At 29.1% G+C, this 27,985-nt stretch overlaps 2 protein-coding genes across 4 annotated transcripts in view; one reads left to right on the top strand and one right to left on the bottom strand.

The window, feature by feature from the left end:
• The first annotated feature begins 1,323 nt into the window (after nucleotides 1–1,323).
• On the top strand, nucleotides 1,324–8,988 carry Bond (elongation of very long chain fatty acid james bond protein). The gene is made up of 8 exons (XM_083041672.1): nucleotides 1,324–1,437; nucleotides 3,093–3,401; nucleotides 4,373–4,466; nucleotides 6,353–6,543; nucleotides 6,655–6,747; nucleotides 6,864–6,920; nucleotides 7,648–7,890; nucleotides 8,247–8,988. The coding sequence occupies exons 3-8, from the start codon at nucleotides 4,406–4,408 to the stop codon at nucleotides 8,403–8,405; spliced, it is 804 nt and encodes a 267-aa protein (XP_082897798.1). The 5' UTR covers nucleotides 1,324–1,437; nucleotides 3,093–3,401; nucleotides 4,373–4,405; the 3' UTR covers nucleotides 8,406–8,988.
• A 658-nt stretch (nucleotides 8,989–9,646) lies between these two features.
• Nucleotides 9,647–27,985, bottom strand: part of Sit (stuck in traffic) — a 60,701-nt gene continuing 42,362 nt past the window's right edge. The window contains exons 1-6 of one of the 3 annotated variants that reach the window (XM_083042262.1): nucleotides 27,238–27,688; nucleotides 15,262–15,377; nucleotides 14,308–14,582; nucleotides 13,732–13,915; nucleotides 13,462–13,639; nucleotides 9,647–13,284 (exon numbers count right to left, since the gene is read on the bottom strand). In XM_083042262.1, coding sequence (XP_082898388.1) covers nucleotides 13,065–13,284; nucleotides 13,462–13,639; nucleotides 13,732–13,915; nucleotides 14,308–14,582; nucleotides 15,262–15,364 — 960 coding nt within the window. In that variant the 5' untranslated portion in view covers nucleotides 15,365–15,377; nucleotides 27,238–27,688 and the 3' untranslated portion in view covers nucleotides 9,647–13,064. Of the gene's footprint in view, nucleotides 13,285–13,461; nucleotides 13,640–13,731; nucleotides 13,916–14,307; nucleotides 14,583–15,261; nucleotides 15,378–27,237; nucleotides 27,689–27,985 lie in introns of those variants that run through there. The other 2 variants (XM_083042261.1, XM_083042263.1) reach the window with 2 other exon arrangements.

Here is a 27,985-nt window from a genome sequence, read left to right as displayed (position 1 = left end):
ATTTTTCAATTACAGCAACAAATCGCAGTTTAACGTCAGGATGCGATATTTCCTTATTGCGAACTACAATATTCTATCGTTCATCTGACGATAATTGTAGCGTTCTCATTAGTTAGTTAATTAAGTTATACATTGGCCAATTGTTGGCAAATCAAAACGGGAACTACTGGCATAGATTCTGGACTTTCGTCATATCAGAAATTACAAATATTATTGCCTGCTTTAAATAGTGAAATTCTTTGATAAATTTGAAATCTGTATAAACTGTATTATATTTGCTTTTACCAGTAAAAATTATTATAATTCAGCATAATTCTTTTTTCTTATCAATATATCAAATATTGTTTGTAATAAACTTAAAATCCGTAAATATACTTTTAATACTTATAAAATTATAAATAATATAACATGCACAACATGTAACTAAAATTTTATTTATATATATATATATATATATATATATATATATATATATAATGTCCAGAATAAGCAAGTTAAGTACGGAATTATATAGATTTTGAAAATTATATATTAATAATTATATCAAATTATGAAACTATTAGTTTTGCAAGTCATCATTTCTCTATTTTTCTTTCTTTTTCTCTTTCTCTCTCTCTACTTAACTTGCTTATTCTGGACAAACTGACAAAAAAATCCACGTCCTCAATCATTTGAATCTCTTACTTTTCTCTTAAATGATTAATATTTCCTCTCTTTTTTTCTTTCTTTATCTATCTCTCGATATTACAGAAATTAAAATATCTGAAACACACACACAATATATGTATATATAAAAATACATGTACAAAATTATAAAAGATATTTTTATTTCTAAAAATTATAAAACAATTATTTACAGCCATAATAAAGTTGACTACATAAAGGTTTTTTTAAAATATGTAAAAATTAATATTTGTAAGGAATCACACAATAGTTACGAGAAAGTTACAGCATTATCTGTATCATTATCATTTCTCAAACGTTTCTCTTAACGTTCCTCTTATTCACTCTTCATGTTTCTTCTACATATACGGATATATCTTGTTTATTCCGGTTAAATACAAGATGAACAAATATTCAAACTAATTCGTAGATATGTATTCAGAATCTTCAGATTAAAATTTTCTTCGAAATGTGCATGAAAATTAACTAATTTGCATAAAGAAAAGTCATAGATTGTTAGATTTTTTATCCAATCATGCATCATGAATATACGACGACCTGTATTGTTATTTCAGCTCTTTTCTCATCATTTCAAGGTGACCTTACATTGAACAATCAGATATTGGAATATATGTAAATCTACGTAACGGAAGCACACACAATGTCGCAAGAAGACGATACTGCTGGCACTTTCTTTCAAAGCGGAAAGCAAAATCGGTAACATTCGTGCGCGAGACAGCGTCAGATTACGTCGACAGGTTCCATTCGTATGAGGTAAGTGGAAGACTTCGAAAATGCATTTGTTAGTACTAACAGTTTATTCGAACGAAAATTAATTTAAATATTATTAGATAAGTTTAAGTATTATATTAGATAAAATTACGTATCTTGTTTTGTCTAAAAAATATACAGGCTGTAACTGAATAAACATATACAGAGCACACCATCAAATTCTCTAATTTGGAGACGATATTTTCTCACAATCAGTGAAAATGTCGAGGCACTAATAATTTTTAAGTTATCAATGATTGAAAAAAAGAAGAACTTCTCACAAATTAAACTTTGTAGAGTTAAAATATTAAAAAACTACATTCCTCAGTTAATTTCAGGTAAAGTTTACTTTAATAGAATTTTAATTTAATGCTTAGTTACGAAGATACAAGGTGGCAAAAATTGGGAACATGCAAAAAATGATGACCTTCGACATTTTTGCTGAGGAAAAATAATTTCCAAATTTAGCTACATAATTCGATGGTGTGCTCCATATATGTTTTTTTAGTTACATCCTGTATAATAATATAATATATAATAGAATATATAATAACGAATATAGAAAATATATTATATATAGAATAATCACAGAATAAATTGTTAATCTTTGTACGCATTTTACCAAACAATGCAATTTTAAACAGGTTTTGTTTAACAACATTTTAATTTGATATTGATATTGATGATTTAGGGACCAAGATAATAATGGAAATAATAACATGTTTAATAATAAAAATTACAAACATTTTATTAAGATATGATATGAGTTAGAAATCTAAATTAAGAGATACAACAAGATAAAATAAAGATATTTAATGTTGAAAAAAATTAAGAAAACTTTTCAATTTTAAAATATTACATGGAATTTTATATATTTAATAATATGTTATTAGTTATTAATATATTTAATGTCACACATATCCTTCTTATCTATCAATAGCCTTAATTGTTGTAATCGTGATAAAAATAACGTGATGCTCACATTTGCACATTTAACGTATTCCGTGGTTATTTCTGCAAATTCTTTCCTTATATTTTTTTGTTCTTTGAGGTATGTTCTTTTAATCTTTATAAACAAAATTTAAATTTGATAGTCAGTGTGATCAAGATAATAATAAAAGTTACAAAATACTTAATAATTAAAATTACAAATTTTATTAAGATGAGTTAAGATGAATTACAAATCTAAGTTAAGAACTAAAACGAAAAAATTTAGTGTTGAAAAAAATAAGAAAAATTCTTTTTAATTAAAAAATTAAATATTACATGGAATTTTTTATTATATTTTATTATTTTTTATTAATGCTATTGACTTAGTGAATGTTGTACATATCCTTATTATCTATCAATTGTCTCATTGTTGTAATTGTCACGATCAAAATGACGTGATGCTCATATTTGCGCATTTGCGTGGCATATATTTTTGCGGTCATCCTCACAAATTCTTCCCGTGTTCTCCTTTTCTTCGGCGTGTTCTTCCACTTCCACCTTTCTGCTGCTCTTACGTACAAGGATCATCGTCTTCTATATATTCACATGTATTTTCTTTCTTTCTTCCTTTCCTTTATTTTATCAATTCGCGGTCGGCAGCCCATCAAATAGAGCTATACTTTTTGTGTCTACTTATTTTTTTATCTTCTCTTTATCATCATCATCAGCTAGTTATAGCGTTATCGGAAGCGAAAAAAATCGACAAGTGCGGTGGGGATCGGAAGAGACATTATCGAACGGTGATCCTCTTGGTGGGCGCTCACCACAGTGGACGATCAGTTTTTGGTAGGACGCGTCTCTCTTCTCATCGCATATCGACGAACAGCTCGCGAAGCAAACGAGGCTTTCCCGTTCTTCTTCTTATTTTTACGTGTTGATCTCGAGCAAAGGCTGCGATTACGAAAAGTTCTTACATTTCAAAGTTTGTGAAATAATCACAAGATAATCGCAAGAATTCAGCACTCATTAAAGAAAAAGTGAGTATGTTGCAAATAAATTTGAATTTCTCTGTTACGAACGCGAGTGAAACTCTATGAGACATTTATATCGATTATTTATTCTTATATTTGTTCAAATTTTAACACAATGAGAATTACTTTAGCCATTTATAATTCTGTTCTTACAAGTTAATTGCAATGTTATAAATAATGATAAATTAATTTTTCGTTTACATTAGTAATAGTGACCAATATTAGTAATGTTACAAATCACTTTGTGTGTTATTTGTGTGACAGAACAAAATATTTAATTAGATATAGATGTCGCACTTACGAATTTATATTGGAGAATTGAGAAGACCACAATAATATTTTATCCATGTAAAAAGCGAGCTTAAAATATTCTGCCGAAAATTATTTGCTAAATCTACAATGTATACTGAGATACATTCTTTATTATAAAAAGTGAAAAATTAATCTTAATCTTTACCTTACATGGAATTGTTATATTAAAAATATATAAAGAAAAGAGAGAAAACGTGGAGAACTAATAATCTTTTGTTTTGTAAAATACTCATAATAATTAGAACTCTTTTGTATATCGCTAAAATCATAACATACGCACTTTTTGTTTCTTGTTCTTTAACTTGCCTTCGATTTTTTAAATTTACTGAATATGTGAAGCGAGGCTCAAGATGCAAATTTTTTTGGTTTACTGAAAGATGGTTCAAAGGGAAAGGACCAAAACGTTTAAATTAAATAAAGAAAATTTTAAGACAAGTTTATTGCGTATAATTTCTACGCCTGACTCTTATTACTTATTAATCCATTTCCTATAGAAATTTTTGCATTTATATATCGGAGTTTTTTCAATTAATAATTTAATAATTTCTTTTTATATTTTTTTTAATTCTACAAGTCTTAAAAATAATGAGGTAAAAAGAAACGTTTGAAACTAAACCGTATAATAAGCATAAAACTAATAAGTACGTTTTTTACTCATATTTTAGATTCTCTACATCTGAACACGTAATATCACCGACATGGCTAGTCTTATACGAGACGTAGTCAGCAATTATAATGAAGCTGTGAAAAATATTAAAGGTGAGCTTATTAACACTATAAAGGAAACCAATTTTTTGAAAAAGTGCTACATTTATTCACGAAAAATTCTTTTAAACGAGAGGTAAACATAACATAAATGAATTATATAAATTTTTTAACTATCTTAAAGATCAATATATTAAAAAACTTTATAGTTCTATGATTATTCACAAAAAACATTTTGCATAATCATAAAAACACTAATAATATCCAAAACGTCAAATTTCTCTTGTAGTATTATAATCTCTCGTTTACATAATTAATTGTATAATTTCATACTCGTATAAAAAACAAAAAAAACAATTTTATAAAGTATCTTTGCAAATGTGGATGCAACTTGGACAATTTTAATTACACTTGTCTAAAAAGAATTTGTTATCTTAAATTCTCGCAAAAACTGTGAAAATTGATAAATAAATATCTATAATTCAAAAATATTTGTTTTTGGTACATAAACATAAATAATGGAAAAACACAACAAGAATCTTTTCATTTTACATAAATAATAATACATTATATATAACAGAGATGTGTATTATTTGAAATAAATGCATTTAAAATGGAAATAATGCAAATGCCTTTGTATTTATGCATTTAAAATATATTTTTTCAATTATTTTACATTTCCATTTAAATGATTTTCATTACCCATTTTCTATTTTAAATGTATTTTTTTGCAAACTAAAAATTAAGAGATACCAATAATACTATATATGTATACAATGCAATGATGCCACTGATATTACGTCTTCATTCTAACATCACTAGTTCTAATTATGAAACTTTGTAGAAGGAAAATGGGAAGTTCCCTTGAAAAACTTGTTTTTCTGAACACATGTTTCAATTATGAAGAACATTGCAATAAAAAAAATATTATTTTACAAGAAATTCAAGTCAATTCAAGTTTAAAAGAAATAAGATTTTATAAGAAATAATAGTATTATGTATAAAAAAGAAATATATATATATATATATATATATATATATATAATATAATGTATAATAGTAATAAAATATTATGTATAAGAAATAATAATAAGAAATATAAATGTAATCAAAGATTTTAAATATAAATAAATATAAAAACGTAAATATTTTAAAAAAATATTTTTATTTTAAAAAACCATTTAAAAAATATCTATTTTCCATTTCGTATTTTAAGTGGATGTAAAAAGCATTTTACATATTCAAATGAAAAGATTCTAACTATTTCCTAGTTCAAATGGATTTGGACACCTATTTTGCACATCCCTGGTATATAACTAAATTATTACATAAACGTAATATAATCATACTATATCATTTGCACAATATCTCACTTTATTTTTAAATAGACAAATTCTGACAAATTAGTTTCTCGGAGTTATCCAAAAGAATCCATTTATCCATTTTTACAAAAGAAAGTGTTCATTATTATTCACTTTAATATTGATAAATATATAATTGCATTTCTTGCAACGCATATATTTAATATTATCATATATTTACATCATTTCGATAAATCATTCTGATTTAAATCAAAATTATAACACTTATGAATAGCGTACAAATAAGTGAATTAATATTTTTTACATTAACATATTATAAATAATTTAAACAAAATCTATCTTCACTACCTGAAGGGAGATATCAATTTCAGTTCAATTCTCTGACAGACACATATATATATAAATAATTATAAAATATATAAAATTACTCTTGTTATTTAAACAAAATAATAATATTTTAAATTTAATAATCCAATTATTTTAGAAATAATTCAAAATTTATAAATTAATTTGTTTATACAATAACTAATTATCTATTGTACAATTGCTATTAATCAGAAATTTGCGACGCGTTTTATGACTTTAAAAAAAAATAAACAAATTTTTTTTCCATGACAGATCCAGTAATAGACAGTTGGTTTTTAATGGGGTCTCCGGGTCCTATGTTATGTATTGTCGGCACATATTTGATATTTGTGTTGAAAGTTGGACCAAAAATGATGGAAAAAAGACCAGCCTTTCAGCTAAATACCGTTATGATTTTATATAATGCGTTTCAAGTGCTCTTCAGTATCTGGTTGGCATCTTTGGTAAGTCTAATTCTGTTGTAATTCTGCATTTCTATAATTAAATGCATAATGAATCTAAACATAATAAGATTTGATACAGAATAATCTGTATAAATTGTTCGCCGATTTCAGGCATTGAATGTCGAGATTAAACATTTATTCACTTTTCACGGATGCGGTTTTCATTTACCGTCTGATGTAGAAATGAAAGACAAACAAGCAGCGGTAAGAATTTATTCGTAATTTTCAATAATTGTAAATTATTTGATTAAATTTTAACAATTTTCACGGTAAATAATAAACACATTTTTTAACAATAATCATGTACATGTTTCGGATAGTTATCACGAGGCGCATGGTGGTATTTCTTCGCAAAAGTCATTGAATTTCTCGACACAGTAAGTAAATATTTATATAGAAATAAAATAAATAAATAAATAATAATTAAGGTGTTAATATGCATTAGTTTGATTTATAAAAATTTCGCAAGACAAAATACGCATTCGTTATCGTGCTTCCGTTATTGTTCATAAGTTACACCATTGTTTCGTCATTTAATCGACAAAAGCAATCGTAACCAACTGTATTTTGAAATACGGATGAAGCGCTTTGTTAAGTCGACTGTTAATAAGTATTTGTCAATTTCATACATTGTCTTAAGTATCCAGTAAAAATGGATTGTTTTATAAACGTTCCTTTCTTCACGCACGTAATCTCAGAAATATCACATGTTATAAAATATAAACTCGACGGGGACGAGACAGAAACTTAATGTAGATAATCGCTTAAGAGATTCAATTTAATTTAATAAACAATAACAATTACTTATTAAATAATTACAGATCTAATGTAAATTTTATTATGTTAAATATCTTTAAATTAATTTTTTTTCATTAAATGTGATTTTTATAATCGCGCAATTTTATAATAAGATCATAATAAAAATTATATATAGTCACAATGTTACAAATCAAAATAACAATTAAATCAAATTATTAAATATCAATTAAATATTAATTAAATAATATATGTATAATGTAATAATATCTATAATGTAAGAATAAGATAAAAGAAGATTTTAAGATTTAATAATATAATTCCTAATATAATGTTTTGCTTTTGAAGGTATTCTTCATTTTGAGGAAGAAACAAAACCAGGTGACGTTTCTTCACGTTTATCACCACGCCACAACTGCCATTTTCTCATGGTGTTACTTAAAATTATTACCTGGCGAACAAGGTATCGTCATAGGATTCTTGAATTCCGTGGTCCACATTATTATGTACAGTTATTATTTCATCGCGGCACTTGGTTCCAAGTATAGAAAATACCTCTGGTGGAAAAAATATATGACTTGGATTCAACTGGTAATTATCTCTCAAAATATTGATTGTAAAAATTTCCAAAGTAATTTACAATTATTCAGCAGTACAACATGTCATTGATCGCATAGATCATCTCACCTATTAAAAAAAACCTTAACATCTTTAATAATAATAGGATTTGTAATATTATATATTTTAGAGAAAATTTGTTATTTTATTTTTTTTAAATAATTTTTTTCATTAATTCTTTTAATTAATATTTAAATAACGCTAATATTTATACTGCTGAATATATTGTAATTAAAATAATTGCTCAGGTTTAATAAAAAAAGATTGCAGAAGCATTGTTTATTACATAAATCAGATTTAATAATGGAAATTTTCTCTGTCATTTTCAGCTGCAATTTGGATTAATGTTATTCTACCTATTACTAACATTGGCCATGGATTGCCGATTACCGAAGGCTTTGTCCTACTGCTTTGTAACAAATGTGGTAATTTTTCTTTACTTGTTCAGCGACTTTTACCGAAAAGCGTATAAAAGGAAAACAGTCTAATAATAATGAAAATTGATCTCGCAAATAGTCAATGAAAAAATTCGGATTCTAATTTAGGTATATCTAAATTTTAAATAATAAGCAGATATTTCAATGAAATGTTAAGATATATTCTGACAAAATGTAAGAAGATGACTGCAATTTCCAGTACAGCAATCTTTATATTTGTATCGTTCGCTTTTACAATGAAAAATATCTTTACATAGATATATATATAAGATATATATATATATATATATATATATATATATATATAAGATTAATGATATATATGTATACACACACACACACACACACACATATATATATATATATATATATATATGCATATATTAATTGTAGAACATGTATGCGCGTTTTATTACTTCCCTATCTATGTACATGTACTACAAACATTATCACAAGATAATTATATCAACACATAGTCATTATTATTAATCTTATAATTAATTGTCATTTTCATAATCTCTTGTATATTAGTTATAAATGCCGAATTATTTTAATGTATATTTGTATTTCAAAGCGCATGTTAATTTTACATTTATTTATACGTAGGAAATAAAAATATCAAAATGTGAATGCAATCAAAATGCCTGCGATTTTGCGATTTATCGTACAATTACCAAGATTTTATATTTAGTCCTTGAATCTTTTTTCGATATACTTAGATGTCAATAAATTTGCCATTGACATTGTATATGTATCGAAAATCAATCTGTTAATTAGAAGAATTAAAAAGGAAGAAAGAGAGAAAAAAACATCGTTTTCTCGGAGCTAGATTCAACTTATTGTCCAAAATAAAATCTGCGAAAGTGTGCCATAATCCATAAAAAAGATCTTAAAAAGAAGAAGAAAAATATACGTTGATAATAAGAGAGAGAGCTAACCAATTTTACATTAAAACTTTCTAGATTAAATTAAAAACATCGCATTATTTTACGAAGGAAAAAACTTCTAAATGCAACATAAAGTTTTTATAATCGGATTTACGATTTCTACACTGTTATTAGATGCATTTATGTCGTATGAAAAATTATTAGCATTAAAAATAAAAGTAAAAGTATATTTCTTTTAAAACATTTCTAATTATTATTATATAGATTGAAGAAATTGAAGTAATTAAATTAGAATTTTTTAAATTTACGTATACAAATTATGTTATTAATTCTGCTCTCTCATAAACAAAGATAAAGTTTCGTGACTGTTCAAAGGTAAAATCAAGGATTACTACGACATTAATATCGGCGTTAATATCACTTTTATTCTACAACAAAAATTATACGTACATTATATGATACAAAAATGCGGTCGACATAATAATAATCCATCCATTCGTTCGAGATCGCGAGATTTTTGATCGAAGTTTTTGAGCAATTAATTCACAAATCTGAAATTGCGATTCTTCAAAGATAGACCACTTGGAAGACTGTCTAAACTAGAAGAAATATAATATTTATAATTGATAGTTATTTATATTAGAAGCCCCATTTTAATATCTCCAAAAAATAAGACGTGCTCCGATAAATCTTAAAATCTACATATATTTTATTGTCCGTATCTCTAGATACGAAAGCATTATTAAAGCATCGATATATAAAATTAGACAAAAGAAGATGAGAAGATAATCGTGGTACTTACCACGGGATACTCATAGAAATTAACAAGCAAGCTTAAAGCCATTTTCTTTGGACTCATTTTAGCTATCAACGTTTCTCTTCCGACGCGCATCTAATATTGTTTTTTTTTTTAAATAAAATAAATTTTATTTTAAATTTTGTATTTAAGTTATGTAAAAGATTCACGAATAAATAGAATGACTAATAGAATAGTCGCAACGCTCGCAGACACGCATTTGCCTATCAAAATGATTTAAACGATATTAAATATTTTTAAATAATAAGTATATTAGTTTGAAAATTTTAATAAATAATTTTGAAAAATATATTTTTAAAATAATTGATTTTTCGTTGAAAATAGAATAATGATCAAAATTTGGAAAAAAATTTCTGGCAGAAAGGCAAAACATATATTTTGGTTGAACTAAGAAAAGTCAAGTCATAAAAAAAACTATAAACATATTTACTCTGTTAAAAGAACAATGAGAAATTTTTAGATATTGTTGCAATATAACTAAATGTTACGTACGATTTCATTTTAAAAAATATAATCAAAAGAGCAATACTTGTAAAGTTCTTTTTTGTAACTACGTCCGTTTAATTGACAATTAAGGTTTATAATTGATTTTAACATTGTACCTACATTACCGCGTATTATTCTATTCGAAAAATGACACTAATTATATCATGTATTCATTATATATACTTTTTGTTCCTAATAATGTTTACAATTATTTGATATATAGATTTGAGATTATTGACTTGTTCCGAACACATTTAACGCGTAATTTCGAAAGTTATAATTTCAAAGTGTTTTGCTCGTGTACGTATATACTTACATTATGTACGAACAGCTACGATAATCATTCCTAATGAAGATATTCTCTAAATTTTTTCAACCAACTTTTGTTAATCAAGAAACTCAAGATTAATTTAAAAATTTCTTAAAATCGTATAAATTCAAAATAAATTTGGCAGTGTTCAATACATGTACAATTGTAACTTCACAAATAGCTTAAAACTTTACAAATTGCACTTTATATTAAAACTTATATTTTACATTATATCTTTCAAAAAATTATCTTCTTACAAGATAATATAATATAAAAACATAATATAAGGAATGTAATATATGTATGTATGTAATATATAAAGAATGATATATATATATATATATATATATATATATATATATCTTTATACATTACACTGCATCATTGCATTGTATCGTACATCATATATACAACAACGGCAAAAGATAATATTACTGAATCTCCTAAAAACGCTTTTGATTGACATATTTTAATTAAATGGTTGTATATTATATCTATATATATCGGTATGATTAATTATCAATTTCTATAACTCAGATAAATTTTTTGAATACGCTCTTTTGAATATCTTTCTATAAAATTTTCTATAACTTTTCATTAGCACCCATGAACGATTGGTACGATTTATATTTGTTTAAATAACTATCGCAAAAATTGTATATTTAGGGCACGCGATATTCCTTAGTACCATATTTTAGTACCGTTATTAGCTCTAGTCGAGTGATTAATCGCATTAGATACGTCATTTATATATCAAAAGTATTAGCTCGCCATCACCGCATTCCTGCGTTTCTGATCGTATCCTCCTCACGATCTGAAACCGCAATTATATAATCACGATTAAGCCTGCATAATCTTATAAACGCTGTCAATGAATTCATGCTGCGCATGAAGTTAATAAACCGATATCTCAAAAGCAGACATTATAACAATAGCAAAGCTTTAAATATGTGTGAGTATATTTTTCGGCATATATTATGTGATTTATTAATTTCTCGAGATCTCTATGGAATGTTTGATCTCTAATAATTGTTGCTGTATAAAAGCAATATTGCTTTTCTTAAAATAATATAATAATACAGATCGTTACATTCTGCAGAAAGTATGAGCTTGTCGTAGCACAAAATGTTATGATATTTATCATATTTTTATAATATCTATAATTCGCAATTAGATAGCCCATACAGATTATCGACAAAGATATAACAAAAATAAATGATATAAAATGCTCTTTCGTACATTTCGAAAAAACAAGTCATATATAATTTACCTATTATTACCATTCTTACAATACAATTATCATTAAAGTTTCAACAAAAAATCTCCATTTTCAAATATTAAAAACGTAATAAGTTTTGACTTTTGGATTGCATCTTGCCAAGATTAATCAAATGTCACGCTCAAATAGAGTACATTTCATACATAACTATAATAAAATCATGCATGAATATTTGAAGATTATGACGAGAGAGTGAACACATAGAACTCTCACATTACGTATTTGCCGTTTGAAACAACACTACATGGAAGAGATCTTAATTGAGCGAATCTATAATTTGAAGTCAATATACCATTCAATTTGAGCTATTAAAAACCGAATATATATATATGCAATAATTGCATATATGTTCCATTGTCGTAATATTTTAAATTGTAAATTTTATAAATAATACACATAAATAGACAAGAAATGATAAAGTTTGCATAATTTGTCCATTTAAATCATATATAAAATGAATATGTGTGATAGTTGAGATATATCCTACACACACCCTAATTAAATATAGAAGCTCGACCTTGACTTAACTGTGAAAATTCAATTTCACTTATAAATGTAAGAATGCGCTAAAGATAAGAAGATGCAAAATAAAATGTGCGCAATAGACGGATCGCTTTAATTTGTAAAAAAAAAGGCTGAAAAATTCAATCGCTGAATAATTAAATGTATTCCATCTGCGCCGATGTCTGTAGCCATCTCTTCGTTACGATTTATTTCACGTTGTGCACGTTTGAACCCTCTCTTTCGGCGGCACTGAATATTTCTTTACGGTTCTGACACGTCGGCAAAATTAACGGGATAGAGATTGCAGTTGCGATTCAAGTGAAAGAGCGGAATGATAGTGACCGTCTCATTGCGGTCGCGTCATCTTCTTCCTCGGCCGTTCCCGATTACTCGCTTTTCCCTTTTCCGTTTAGTATCTTGTCGTTGCTCACTTTCTCCGCGACGCCGTTCGCTTTGGCCGAGTTCTGGATCGACGGTGTTGCACCGCCGCTTTCCTTCTTCGGGGCATAAGCGTTATTGTAGAAATCCGAGAACAGGAAGTAGAAGAACACCGCGTTCGGCAGGACGAAAGCCAGCGAAAATTTCGGATAGTCGCAGTCGTAGAACAATAATTGGAGATTGTGCAGGAAGGCCAGACAGAATTGAGCCTGTTGATCAAACAAAGATATTGTCAAGTTAATAATGTTCATAAATACATGATGGAGCCGTTCTCGCGTCAACTAACAGCAGATGTCGAATGAAAGCAATCATTAAAATCAAAAATCGAAATTTTGAAAGCAAATTTTAGTGATACTTTTATTTTATTACATAAATTCATTTCTTACCATTTGCAAAGTGGTAATGTACTTCTTCCACCAGAGATACCGTTGACACAGGTGATGAGGTAGCAACGCTGCCAGTAAATAATAAGTGTACATGATGATGTGCACAAAGCTATTAATGATTCCTGCAAGCGAATACGTATCGAGTCAGTACGTATGATTTGATTCTTGATTGTTAAAACTGTGAAAAACGAATGATACTAGAGATAACGCTATCAGAAGAGGATAAAAGATCGAGTTACGGATGTTATATTATTCCTTACCCTGACATACCTATAAAAATACCGTGGCCTCCGGGATAATATTTCGTAGCGCCCCACGATATCATTGGCATCACAGTATGGTGGTACATATGAAGAAACGTGATTTGCTTTTCCTTCTTGCGCAACACGAAGAACACCGTGTCGAGGAGCTCCGTGAGTTTCGCTAGAAAATACATGTAAACACCTCTTGCGATCTATAACAAACATTGCGCGCAAGAAGCGCGAAAAAGATATAATTAGTTTCAACCATTCCGCCTCCATCGATTTACACTGCTTACGCTAAAAAAATTTGATTGCAATATATTCGTGTGTATATTCGCACACTTCGCGTTCTACATAGATACACGTGTATTTTATATTTATCTATATGGAACACAATGCTACACTTATCTATGCAGAACACTTTACTGTGCTGCGTAAAAAAATTACAAAGCGATAAGTGTTGCAATAATCCTTCAAATTATCATCGAAACGCAAGGTGCGAACGTATTTCAAAAGTGAATCGTAATTGGTTGGAAATTAATTAAAAACGCAAAAATAATAAATTTATTAATTATATGTTAATTAGAATGCAACATTTACGTACTCTCAGAGCGCGTGGAGTATACGAAAAGTCCACCGGTTCACATCTCCAATTGTAGGACTCATTGAGCCATGCACCAGTTAAGCCTTCCCAAAACAACCACGTGCTAATAAGTATCTGTAGAAAATTGTAAACGACTAGAGTATTTTTTAATTTGTACGACTTTCGATGCTCCATGTATCTCGGTCCCCATGATAATACGAAATAAAGATAGCCAATTATGATACTAGCACCGGGTATGGGTGACGATATAAGAAACCAGTCTCTAGTTCGAGGATCTGAAAAAGAATAAAATAGCGATTAAAAATCGAATAACAATCTCGATTTGTATACACTCGATTTTATAAATGTATATTATAAATGTAACTCTTTATATATCATTCCAGTATAAATTAAAATAAGCTCTCTTTTTCAATATTATTAAAATATTATTAATATAATTAAATTTCAAAAATAAATCTTTTGTGTAAAATAATTAATGTAAACCTTATTTATTTTCCTTTCGAACATTTTCTCTTTTTTATTATTAAGTAATCGACGTACAATTAGAAAGCACATTGTTTACTGTCTCCTCATTCTACTTATAAATAATGGAATTTCATGATGATATTGATTCTATTACTTCTGAATTAAATATCCATAACTATCTATATTGTAATATATGATACAAGATTAATAAATTCAAAGAAAAAGTTACGTTATCGAAAGATAACGTATTGAAAGTTGCGAGAATAAAAAAAGTACGGTAAAGTAAATAAAATTTGTGATATACATTATAGTATTCATGATTCTCCGTAACATAATTTAATTCGAGTTTAAATGTTTATGCAACAACAAAAAGGACATCACAAGTAATAGAACGTAATTATGTACCGTCTTGCGCTATTGTAGCTCCTCCCCCTCAATAATCTCACAGTCCTTTTCAAATTTAAAAAATCTCGTGTAATGTAAACTTACCAGATAAATCATGGAATAAAAAATGCCAGAATCGCACTGCTGAATTGTTGTAGATTGTATTAGACATCCTGATGTCGATCGTCGGCGGCGCGCTGATATTCATTGTAGAAAGTTAACTGAAAATATCATTTCATTTTGTGAATGTTAAGTTCTCATTTCAAGGTCTCATAATCAATATAAAAGTATATTTAAATATTCAAATATATATTCCTGCCCGAACATATATACGCATACAATCAAAAATTTATGTATAAATATATATTTTTAATTACAGTAATACTTCTTTAAAAAAAATCTATGCTATCTATATATTTCCAAATTAAATAAAATGCATATAAGTTCTCTACGCATATAATACGTGTAAGTTTCAAGAAAATTTGGTATGCCATATCGCATCGTATAAACAATTGCCAAATTTTATTACATAAGCATGACATCTGTGACGTTTTCATTCGCAAGCAAAATTCACGAAGAAAAATTTGCAATTTGTCATAAAAAGAAAATCTCACTTTTATATCATCATTAAATCCGCGAGGCCCTAATCGAGCAGCATGGAATTTTCTTGCGCAAGATGCGCGGTTTGCCGATTGCTGAAATCTGCATTCCTTCGATAAATCTGCATACGAACCGGTTCGCACACGTCTGATATGATCCAATGTGGTCACAATGAAAGAAAAAAATAAAAGAAAAAAAAAAGACAGGAAGAACCTGCTCATTTTCGCAGCCTCTAATGACAGGTCGAATTGCCATTTGGCATTGCTCAATGGCAATGAGTTACATCGTTAGAAAAGCACGCGCAATCGCGAACACTTGGCGTGACGGATGCCAATCGTGTTATAAACTTGTTTTCTTTTTCCCGTATTAATCCGCGGCAACAAATTGATTCGACCATGGATTGCATTGATCGATCTACGCATGTCAATCTTTTGACACCGCAGCATCCTTTCATAAACGAGTCATTTCTTTCAAACTTTTTAGAGAGGTATAAAAATGTTTTTAAAAATATTTTGTTTGCTCAATTTTAACTATATTCTACAAATGCTTTTTCGCATCAATCATTTTTCTTCCCCTAAAAAAAATAAGACGTTCTTTAAAGAGTATAAAGAGTATAAAGCCTACTTTTTTTTTGTTGACTCGTTTGTTATGATATATTATCTTTCTTAATCTTCCTATATAATTACTACGATTTAATAATGTAATTTCCTCGCGATCAAATGCGATTTTGCATCAGTACCGACACACTTTCATACCTTTCCAATGTGCGCGTTCGGCTGTTTCTGATTATTAATATTTTTGGTGTCATTATTTGTTTCGACAAAACGCAACCGCCTTTTCGACTTTCGCTGTAAGAACCAAGTAGAAGCGCGAGCGAAGGATGATAGATTGATTGCAGGCCGGACTTTTCATTGGGAGAGTGAAAGTAAAAACGGAAAAAAAGAAAAACTGACATGTGATTATGATTAGCGGTTCGACTAACCATATGACTTCATCACGCACGAACGATCCCTCATTAAAAGAAGCTATCTTATCCTAGATATGTATATGTACGTGTGCAATGCAGACGATAGGGAGGCGTCGCCACACAAATTTCCTCCTTGTCCTCAATCATTTTTATCATGGTCCAACCGTCCGTGAAATATGCAGATTGTCTAGTAAATCACGTAGCGAGAATACAGCTGCTCATAGCCACAAACAAGTATAAAGTTTGGCACAAGTTTTTTCGATTAATTACACACAACTTCTGAGAACAATTATTCTCACTTGTATTTTCGCGAGTGATATAATCGTCGATTATATCATTATTTAGTAGAATTATATGTGACTGAATATAATCTATAAAATAATTATATATATATATATATATATATATATATATATATGAAGTAAAACTATAATTAAGAATAAATAAATGCAGAAAGTATGCTATTTAAAAAAATAGATATGTTTAAATTAGTATCTTTTTTAAAAATCTTTTAAAAATATTTATGAAGAATATTTCTTGGACATTATAGAAGCTTTAAAAACTTAATGTTTGAAGTTTTATGCAAATGCTTAAAGAATATAATTTCTATGTTGTGTATTTCTTTTTCTTTTCGATAATGAGCAATGTTAAATCATGAGTAGAGCGCGACCTAATCGAAGCATGTCGTATTTCAGTTTCGATTTATGCTGATCGTATCCTCAATTTTCTAGGAATCAATTTCTTCATAATTGCACGATGTTTCGTAAAAGTTTTCTTCTTGGCTATGTATTAGCAGTGTAGTTTTCACATAGAACTTTGTATGTGCTTTTTCATACGCTTCGAATATGATGATTTAACTACCGTATCAGACGATCTACAGGTTCTCTTACACCGTTAATATAAAAATATGATATGCAATCAACAATAGATGAATCACTTCGATTGTAATTCATCCGACTGATTTAATAACTTGATTTAATAATGCATCGCTATTGAATCGAAAAATAAATACTACGCGAGAAAATCAACGTGTAACGTTATGTTTCTCACAATATAATGCGAATTTTTCTCGTGACTGCTAGACTCGCGTTTATCTTATATTTATTGCTCGTCGAGGGAAGAAGAATCGCGGCTTACGAAAATCGTAAAATCGCGCGAGCTTTCGTAAAACTGAACATTACATCAATTGTATAATGGAACATCAGCCGATGCAATGTCGTTAAAGTGCTCTTACATAACATTTCTCATTTTAGGACATAGATGACCGGTTTCTCGATGATATCGTCAGAGAATAGCATTCATTCAACTTAATTTACGAATTTAACAGCTTCGAGACTACTTCTCAGTTGTTACAATCATACAATTTAATTTAATGTCTCCTTTCTCATCTTATACTTTTCGATATTAAGTAAACTACGATATTAAGTAAACCGCAAACTGTGTGTAGTTCCTGTAAACAATCACTCCTAAGATCAAGCGGGCCTATAATTTAAACGTAAAAAATAATGTCTCAAAAATAATTGTAATTACAACATAAAAAAATTTCGTCTAATTATATAAACTTTTGTTTAAATAATGTGTTTTTATATAGATATGTTGTATATTTTTCTATAGAAAATATTGTATTGAAAATTTATGCGTACTAAATAAATTAGATATGCATTATTTCGCTTCTATCGTTTTACTGAACATTTCAGCACGATCAATATATTTCTCCATCAGCTTGGTTTCCACATTCTTAAACAGTGAGACGAATTAAATAAGCTAATATTATCGCGAAAATATAAATGACGAAATCAAAGGATAATTTTCGGAAATAATTAGGCAAAAATTGTTTTGATTAAACAACAATTAATTTGCGCGGTCAATGTAAGAATATACTCTTATTCTATTTATTTTGTTAGTTTATAAATTTTCTCAATTTATGTACGTGTGTGTGTATATGTGGTAAATGTTTTATACATTCATTCAAATCACACATTTTTCTCTACTCGTTCTCCAATCATTCAGAATATGTAAAACAAAAACTCTCGAAATGGGGTAGTCGCTTCCACTTTGCGCAACTATATCCAATTATTCTCGTTATTATCGCGTACACGAAAAGGGTACAATGAAATGCTAGTTTGCAACATGCAGCCAGACATCCTCCTATTATCGGTGTCTCACATTACGCTTCATTGACACATGAATTATCGACTCGACAGGTTTTACATAATAAACCGCCAAAGAGCTATATATTCCCTACACCGTCACACATATATACGTTTTCTAGAATGAACGACCGACTTTGTGAAACCGACAATTGCTTCAGGATCATGCAAATGACTGTCAATAAATTCGTTTTGCGAAATATGCCACCGCCAACCGATTTGTCCTTTTAACAGCGCGAATGCAACATATCATCCCCCCTTTTCCCTTCCCCTATCCCATTCGTTTTTAGTTTTTTTTTTTTTTTTTTAGAGCATTCATGTACGTATTTGTACACGTGACTGCATCTCGCGTACATACATCACACGCACGATTCTGTCGCCCATCAAGGGTCCATAATGATCCGACTGCAGTTTCACCTACTATTGCAACACGTGCTTCTTCGCTGTTTCACTTTTCCCGGTATGCACTTGCCTCGATCCCTATCTCTCTATTTCTCTCTTTTTTTCTTGAAAAAGATTATCAATTTAGATTCTGTCGCATCCTTCCAATGCACGCTGCATCAGTATTATCATCTGACTCAAGAGAAACGTATAATGAATGATTATAATTTTTCTCGTACCTATATAAATCTTTCATTTTTCGCGATAATATCTATTTGATTTTTATTTTATGATTTTATTTATTTTATGTGTGCATGTGTGTGTGTGTGTGTGTGTGTGTGTGTGTGTATTTTATTTAATATATATCTATTTACAATACTTATAAATTTATTTAATATAATAACAGCACTGGCTGCCTTTTCTTTCATATAATATCTTGCTCTTATGTTCTTTTATTTTCATTCTTCTTTTTCTTTTTTATCTTACGTGCAATTTTGCTTTTCCTTTTTTTGTGTCTGATTCAAATCATGTTGGTCCAATGTAAATTTTTGTAACTTATTTTAAATACTTCAAAAAATGTTTAATCCCAGAGCGAGATAAATTCATCTATTTAATTATTTCCTTTTTTTCGTTCTATTTCTTTATGTCCGCTTATGACAAGTATTGAAGATATAATGTCTGTTTTCATTGTCTTCCTTGTCGGTACGTTTCAATAATGTACAATTTGAATAATTGCATATTATACATTCTAAGATCGTATTATCTCAACATTCCATCACATATCGATAGATAAACTTGAAAGAAAATATATCATGTATGTTATTACAGTTCACTGATTCACATTTTGTTTATGCAAATTGTAAAATCTGTTCAGGGTTAATTAAAAAATAAAATAAAGTTGAATAATTTAAATTATCTTTTAAAGAAGTATTATGTTATAAATTTATATATATATATATATATATATATATATATATATATACATAGAGTCGAATATCAAGGTTAAGCAAAAAATATATTTGAACCAGAATATGTATTGTATATAAATATATACGAATATGTATTATATATATACGAATATGTATATATACGAATATATATATATATATACGAATATTTATACGAATATGTATTTATACGAATATGTATTTATACAAATATGCATATATACGAATATGTATAATATGTATAATATGTATATATACGAATATCATTCGAACTATGTACACATATTTAATTTCTAAGAATATTTATAAAACAAAAAGTTTAAAAATGAACGAGCTTCTCTTTCCGCAGACTTATTTTCCCGTTTATATTCAGTTTATATGCTTTTCCTGCAATAGCTGATTCAATCTTTGCATTAAGTAAAAACTAACTTTATTAAAAGTGAAATTCATATAAGAGAAAATGTACACGTATATACACGTATGTATAATATATATTATCATTTAATTATATATATAGCAATGTACAAGAAAATAGTATAAGTTTTAATGAGCAATTATGTACTCGTGTGGTTTTTTAGCAACGGATTGTGTTACCAACGTTCACGGTCAATGACACAACTAACATGATTGTCTCAAGTTGAATGCAGCGTATATAATTATACACACTCTGATGCTTATTTGACACTACTTGATAATTTATAATAAGATTATTACCAATAATGCTATAATTTTATGTATTTATTTTGCTGCACTTTATAATATTATAATTAGATGGAAAATAATATAACGTAATAAACATTGATTAAATAGTATAAATTGAATTAACATTATGGAATATCGTAATGAATCTGAAAAAGTCTTCGAACTGCGTAATATCTAAAAATTGTTAAACAGTGAGAAAAAAGTATATATAAAAAAATAAAAAATTGATTAATTTCTAGATTAATTTAGCTAGAAACTAAGCAAAACTTCTTAAGCCTAATAAGCGATTAAATCTATTGGAGTAATTTATCTTATCGCAAATAAGCATTAATTCTTGCGTGTACGATGAAAGTGAAAGGGGTATAACATTTTGAATATTTCTTTTATAATAGTTTAATTAATTTGCCATAATTAAACTTGCATTAATATTGTAAGCCCATTAAAAATTCATTAAAAATAAATAATGTAATAATATCTAAACACAAAATAGCAAAAAAAAGTCTTGATTAGAGGTATAGATATTTTAATTTCTTCGCCTTCTAGTTTCTAATTTTCGAGATGCAAAATTAAATGTATATGCTAGGATACTCGTGCTAGGAATGTGTGCTACTAGGAGCTTATTCTCTTCTCTTCCCTCCCGATGCGTTTCTATGTCACGTCGATCCAAAGAGCTCGAATACCGGTTCGCCAAGGAAGTCATACACCTTTCGTGTAAAATGAGTTTGCTCTGTCTGCTGCGACGTGCGAAGTTTATTGACCAATGACGGACATTCAAGGAAGGTATTCCGCGGTTTCAAGGAACTTACTTGCAGCAATAGGAAATCGCGCAACATTAATTTCCCGTGATGATTAACATTCGCGTGTCAATCTCGTTAATCATCAGCTAATTACGTATGTTTTTCTAATAGACAGCAAATGATATGTAACAAAGTAGAAAAGAAATTTCCGCAAGAAAAATTTATATTTTTTTGTATTATTATACTATCGGCTGTAATGCTTGAATAATTCATAATCGGCGAGTCTATATACGAGCGTGAAAATATGCGATCAAACATCTGTTTTGCGCACGGCAAATTAATTTAAACACACGGTCATTTTCACTCTAATATCTACTTGAAATCAAATTCCATTTATACGTGTAATCGAACATGTATATAATTAATTTAATATTAATCCACGCATTATTAGGAAGTTAAAATAAGTCTTTCGTTATGCAAATATTGTATTATATATTATGCAAAGATTATATTATAAATTCTCAAATTATAATCATCTTAGAAATTTCGCAGAATATATATCTCACGCTTTTTCGCATATCTCAATACTGCATGACCTCTCTAAAAGATTTTGCAAATACTTAAGATCGTTTACTTTACGCAAGCTATTTCAACAGCGGCCCATTGTACCGCTCGTCTTTAAAGTTTTATTAATAGCTCTCTCTCCCTCTCTTTCACATACACACACACACACACATTCTTTCTTTTTTCCTCTTTTTATTTTCGCACTAATGTCTTTGAATTGCTAGAACGCATGATTTCATCGCCACTATGCATCAGTACTCTATCATGCGAAAACATATACGATGGTAGTATTGCGTTATCTGGTAATTTCATGGCTGTAAAGTCGGTCATCGTCAATTTTTCGAACACATTTTATATGTTGCAACAATTCCTTGCGAGATTATAAGATCGAAAAAATCTCAAATGATTTATTGCCAGTTATGCTTCTCACCGTGCGATATCCTTTCCAGGATTTACGAGGCGCTCAGATAAATAAAACAGTACTTATCCTCGTAATGTATAATTGGCCTTTAATGATCAAAAAAAGAGAGAACTAAAGAGATCTATTGAAAATTATCGAGAACCTCGACATTGCAATAAAAAAAAAAAAAAAAAAAAAAAAAACTTATTTAGGATAATTGCGATAGTCGCACACGCAAATGTCATTGATACCGACCCTATTTTCATGACAGCGCGATTGCCAAATTATAGAGTAGCAATCTTACGACTTACAGAGTGAATAGAAAGGAGTTAGTAATAGGTCACACATTGCAGTTTCATGATAAAGAAGGAACATAACGAATGACGCGGTACAATAAAAAAAAAAAAGAATATTAATGTCGATCGTAAAAATAATAGTACGTTGGGAAATTATATAGTCGCAAGAACTTGACATAGGCGCTGCAATAAATCTGGGAAAAGAATGATGATTGTCGATTATGCAATTTTTGCAAAGTTATTGACAAAACTAACACAATCTGTCGATGGTGTGTAATTAATATAAGAAAAAAAACTACGATTATATTCCTATAAATGTTAAAGTTAAATGAAGTCTAACTAATTTTCTATCTCTACAATAACTGGTCGATTTGAAAGGAATTCTGGCGGCAATAATTTGTACGTTTCAACTAATATAAGCAATGTAAAGTAACAATTCCTTGAAGATAAGAAAATAGAGAAATTGTAGTTGCACAACGAAGTTGAGATCATTCAGACATACACCATTTTAATCATCTTTCGAAATATTGTACTTACATATTTTAGGATAATTGCGGTAGTCGCAATATCTGATAATATCTTGGAGATAAAATAATACAAAAAGAACAATTGTTTTATAAAAAAAAAGAGATAGAGAAAGAGAAAAAAATAAATAAAATTTCTATCAAATCTCAAAATAATATTTTCTTATCAATTTTAATATATTTACACATACACACACAAATCAAATCTCTCAAAACTAGTTATTACTTACAAAAAGCTATAATTATATAAAAATAATTTTAATTAAATCTACACAGAAAAACTGGAATGTATCATACATTGACAGTTACACAATAGTAAGGGTCACAATATTTGCATAAAAAGGCAGTAAACAATAGCCTCTTAAAACTTTGTATCTCTACGCAGCGACATAAATTATTTAAATATTATTCGTCTTAATACCTCAACAATGTAATCAAGCTCTTTGATATATAACACGCTTTTGTCATAAATGTATACTACTGCTAGCTTTGTTTAAGCTGGATTTTTAGTATTTCGATAATTTTTACATTTTACTTTACAAAATGTCTAAAACAGACTATAAAACAGATATACAGAAATATTGTCACATGATAGTGACATGTGGAATATTGAGTATTGATTTTTTTTTCCTTATAGTTTTGTCTAAAAATTTTATACAAATAAATAAATAAATTATACATTGTAAATATAATATTTTTATACAAAATAATTCATAAATGCACGGCAATATTTCAAAGAGTAAATGTACATACTGAAACAAATAAAAAATGTTATTTAAACATATGTAGATCGTACATATCATGTTCTTAAATTATGAGAGATTTAAAAAAATACTTAAAGTGTCTGTCTTATCCCTCAATATACATTATGGTACATCATATTAAGTCTTTTGTACTCGCTGAAAAATATCAGTTTATTCAAATAGTTTTACATTTATTCATATTTCATATATTTTCTAGCAAGTTGTGAACATAATTAATTTATATAGCACAATCAGTTTTAAATGACTCTAAAAATAAAAATGGATCTAACAATAAATCAGGAGACCGAAATAATTATGCTATCAGAGTTCACTATCTATCGATTTGAAGAAGAAATTGTTTGAAAAGAAAGTAAAATCAAATACATTTCTCCTTTAATCTTTCATAATTCAAAAACTATCTTATGTTCAAATAATAATTTTTTTTTATTTGTTTTAATGTGTACATTTCTCTAGCCCTAAAGTATGTGCATTTGTGAATAATCCTGTATAATGCATTTCAATACATTTTTTATATAAAAGCATTCGAACAAACATAAGCTACATTATGCAATTCAAATTTGCATTTTCCGCTGTTATCAATTGTACTAATTCACAGAAATTAATTATTCATATAAAGCGCTTTTGTGTGCTTAATGGACATTCTTTTGAGCAATTCTCGATCTCACGATATTAACCTTGCGACCACGTATATACATTCAGGATCACTTATGCTGTCTTACTAGTAAAGTCGACCAATGTAACAACATATCATTGATTTCCTGCTACGCTTTCTTCCCGTTGGACATTTCACCGTCGATATACATGTATATATATGTATATACCACTATACAGAAAGTTCACGTGCAATAGAGCAAACGGGTGTTCAACGACATTCATGCACGCGATCGCGTGCGTGCGCGGATACGTGCATGCACGCCTCCGTCTGTGTGCCACGTGTATGCGACTATCAACGAGGATCGCATCACTGACAGTGAAACGGACCTGCGACCTCTCTCGCATAGACTATGATAAATGATGTTCACTTTAAGATCTCATTTTGCAATATCGCATTATCCATAGAGAATATATATATTTATATAGCCGAATCTGTATAAATCAATCCGATATGATTGGAAAGTTCAAATTTGCAATTACATTAAAATTTTAATCGATGAAAAAAATATTGCTTCACAATCGTTGCAATAATATCGCAAAAATAACGGTAAAATATAATTTTATAAAATTAAATTAATGATGATTAATTTTATTCTTTTTCATATATCTATACAATACGTTAAAAAAAACACTAGAAAAAGATTTTTTTTTCTTAAATTCATATAATCGTCCAACTAAAAATAAATCCCGTTCTTAATCTTAAAATAATATATAGATGTTCTCCAAATTCTGATTTTCTTTTAAAAACATCTTATTTCTTGACATTTAAATATTCAATCTTCGTGAAAGTAAAAGCGGAAAGTATCACCACTGCAACTCTCTAACTGTAAGTTGCACGCTGTAATAATTAGCACAAACGAGCAAGCGTAAAATATAACTAAACTGGACAAGTATTTAATCTGCATAATGGAGTTTTGTTTGAGGATGACATAAATCGTCTTCTCAATGCCATATCAATTATTCGACAAAAATAACGTATTATGCAATAAATTGTAGAATTTTTATTAAGAAAGAGAAATAAAATTTTTCGTTATTCTTAATTATATGTTAAAAGTAAGGAAATAAAAATTAATAAATTAAATTTATATAATTTGATTACTTAATTCGTCCGGGCCACAAAGTGCACCGTAGAGTAGGAAATCTATCAAATACAACAATAATGTATCAAATCGAGTAAATAGAATGTACATTAATAAGTTCTTAATTACTAGCAAATAGCAACACTTGCAAAGATTGAAAGAAAAAGAACTCACAATATTGCAATATAATATTAAATGGAGGAAGAGTGCATATTACTTCCGTGAGTACATGTGTGTAACACCAGTAATTTTGACGCTTTCGACATGTATAGAATTCATACAACAAGCGTGAACAATATAAAAAGAACAAAACGTTGAAAAAAGAGAACAACCTGTTTTCCCCTATTTTTCTTTCCGTCTTTGTTAAAAAAAAACTGAGTCGCTGCTCTTAGAATGAATGCACGAAAGTTGTATATCAGAGTTCTATATCGGAGTATAATAAGACATTTTATATCTTTTTTAATACTTTCACTACCAAGTGCATAAGCAAGAAAGATATTTCCGTGCTGGAAAAGCACTATATTTGATCGAGTATTGCGATATTATTATTTTCAAGCCCATTCGCGAGAGATTGAAGAAATCGAAATTAAAAACTTCGTAGTGAAAGCGTTGAAGTAGCGAGAAGTAAATATTTTACAGGAGATTTCCTGCTATATTTGCATCTTCTGGTAAGAATTCTTCTCTCTCTCTCTCTCTCTCTCTCTCTCTCTCTCTCTCTCTCTCTCAACCCAATTTCTCTCATTTTGCCCCAACTTAATTTGTTCTTATATTAATGTTATATGTATGTGTAACGAGAAGTTATAAGAATTGATCTCGATGAAGAATTTCTCTCGTTGTCGCTGTGCAAATTTCAAGACGTGTCAAAGAAGCATTATTATTTTTTATATTTTCAGCGATAAATGTTTTTTCGCTGAGAGTGCAACTTGCACGTGCAATACCTATCGCGCATGTCTTTATCACAATATTGCGTAGGAAGTGAAATCACTATCGCAATCGCGGTGCTTGCTAAATCTATATCAAACAAAATCGGGGGCGAACTATTTTCATTTCTCCTCTCTCTTAAAGTAGCCGCGCTCGTGAAATTGCAGCGGAGAAGACAAGTGTCTCTCTCGTTATATGAAACGCGACACTTTCCTTCCGGAAATACTAATCCGAAGGATAGTGGTGTCAACAAAAACTAACGCTTCGATCTCTTGGGAAATGATACAGGTCAACAACCCCTATCAAACTACTTTGTGGATCGCGCAAAGAAAGTAGCGATCATCAATTTTGCACAGATGAAAAAAGTCGAACGTGCCGCGTTCAGAGATGCTTACCTTTGGAATTTAACAAGCGTACCACGTGTGGCGATATAATTCACTGGTTCATTCTCTGGGGTCGTCTGCGCGGGGCGCAACCACGCGATCTTCCTCCGCAGGCTCACGACGAGAATATCGCAGTAGTATAACACGACGATTTTGTGGATGTGCCGATAATTCTCACGATCCAATGATACGAGGAAAGAGAAAGAAAGAAGGGAAAGCCGATTTTTTTTTCTCGAAGAGAGATTAAAATGTCGCCAAATTACGCACTGATCGGTGTAATCGATGAGAGGATCGATTACTTTTACGATGATCCACAGTGATTTCACAGTGATCGAACTCGCGCGATCCAATGTTTCCAAAGGACTGAACGACCGATCGCGATACGTTTGGAGTAAGCCCACAGTGTTGTTTCCACCTTCGGAATCGAATAGCTGCAAGAAGTGGGGTGCTAAACATTTGAACACACGGTTTCTCGTAAGCACGACGTCGACGGTACCGGTCGATGTGATGGTGGGGTGTCACCGAATGACCAGAGGAGAGGTCCCCTTTCTCACAATCTCTTTCGGTCCAGTTTTATTCGATCTTTTTCTTTTCTCTCTTTCACGGAAATACTATCGGTACTTTCGTAGTTACGTCACTCAAGTTGAGAAAGTTGTATAAGATGCACGGTTCCTTTCGTAATCAACAAAACGCGTATGCACGCATTTCTCCTCTCCCGAATCACGAATCAGGGGAAAAAAGATCTGTCTATAGCGTAGGT

This window comes from Prenolepis imparis, unplaced genomic scaffold, assembly GCF_030444845.1.
Source record: "Prenolepis imparis isolate NDT839.2.m4 unplaced genomic scaffold, iyPreImpa1.0 SCAF_7, whole genome shotgun sequence".
Taxonomy (NCBI): Eukaryota; Metazoa; Arthropoda; class Insecta; order Hymenoptera; family Formicidae; genus Prenolepis; species Prenolepis imparis.
This window is presented reverse-complemented; position numbering and strand designations above follow the sequence as displayed.

Coding starts and splice junctions, on each gene's coding strand:
- Bond (XM_083041672.1), top strand. CDS start 4,406: ATGGCTAGTCTTATACGAGACGTAGTCAGCAATTATAATGAAGCTGTG. Junction 4,467..6,352: donor AGCTGTGAAAAATATTAAAG/GTGAGCTTATTA, acceptor TTTCCATGACAG/ATCCAGTAATAGACAGTTGG. Junction 7,891..8,246: donor ATATGACTTGGATTCAACTG/GTAATTATCTCT, acceptor TGTCATTTTCAG/CTGCAATTTGGATTAATGTT.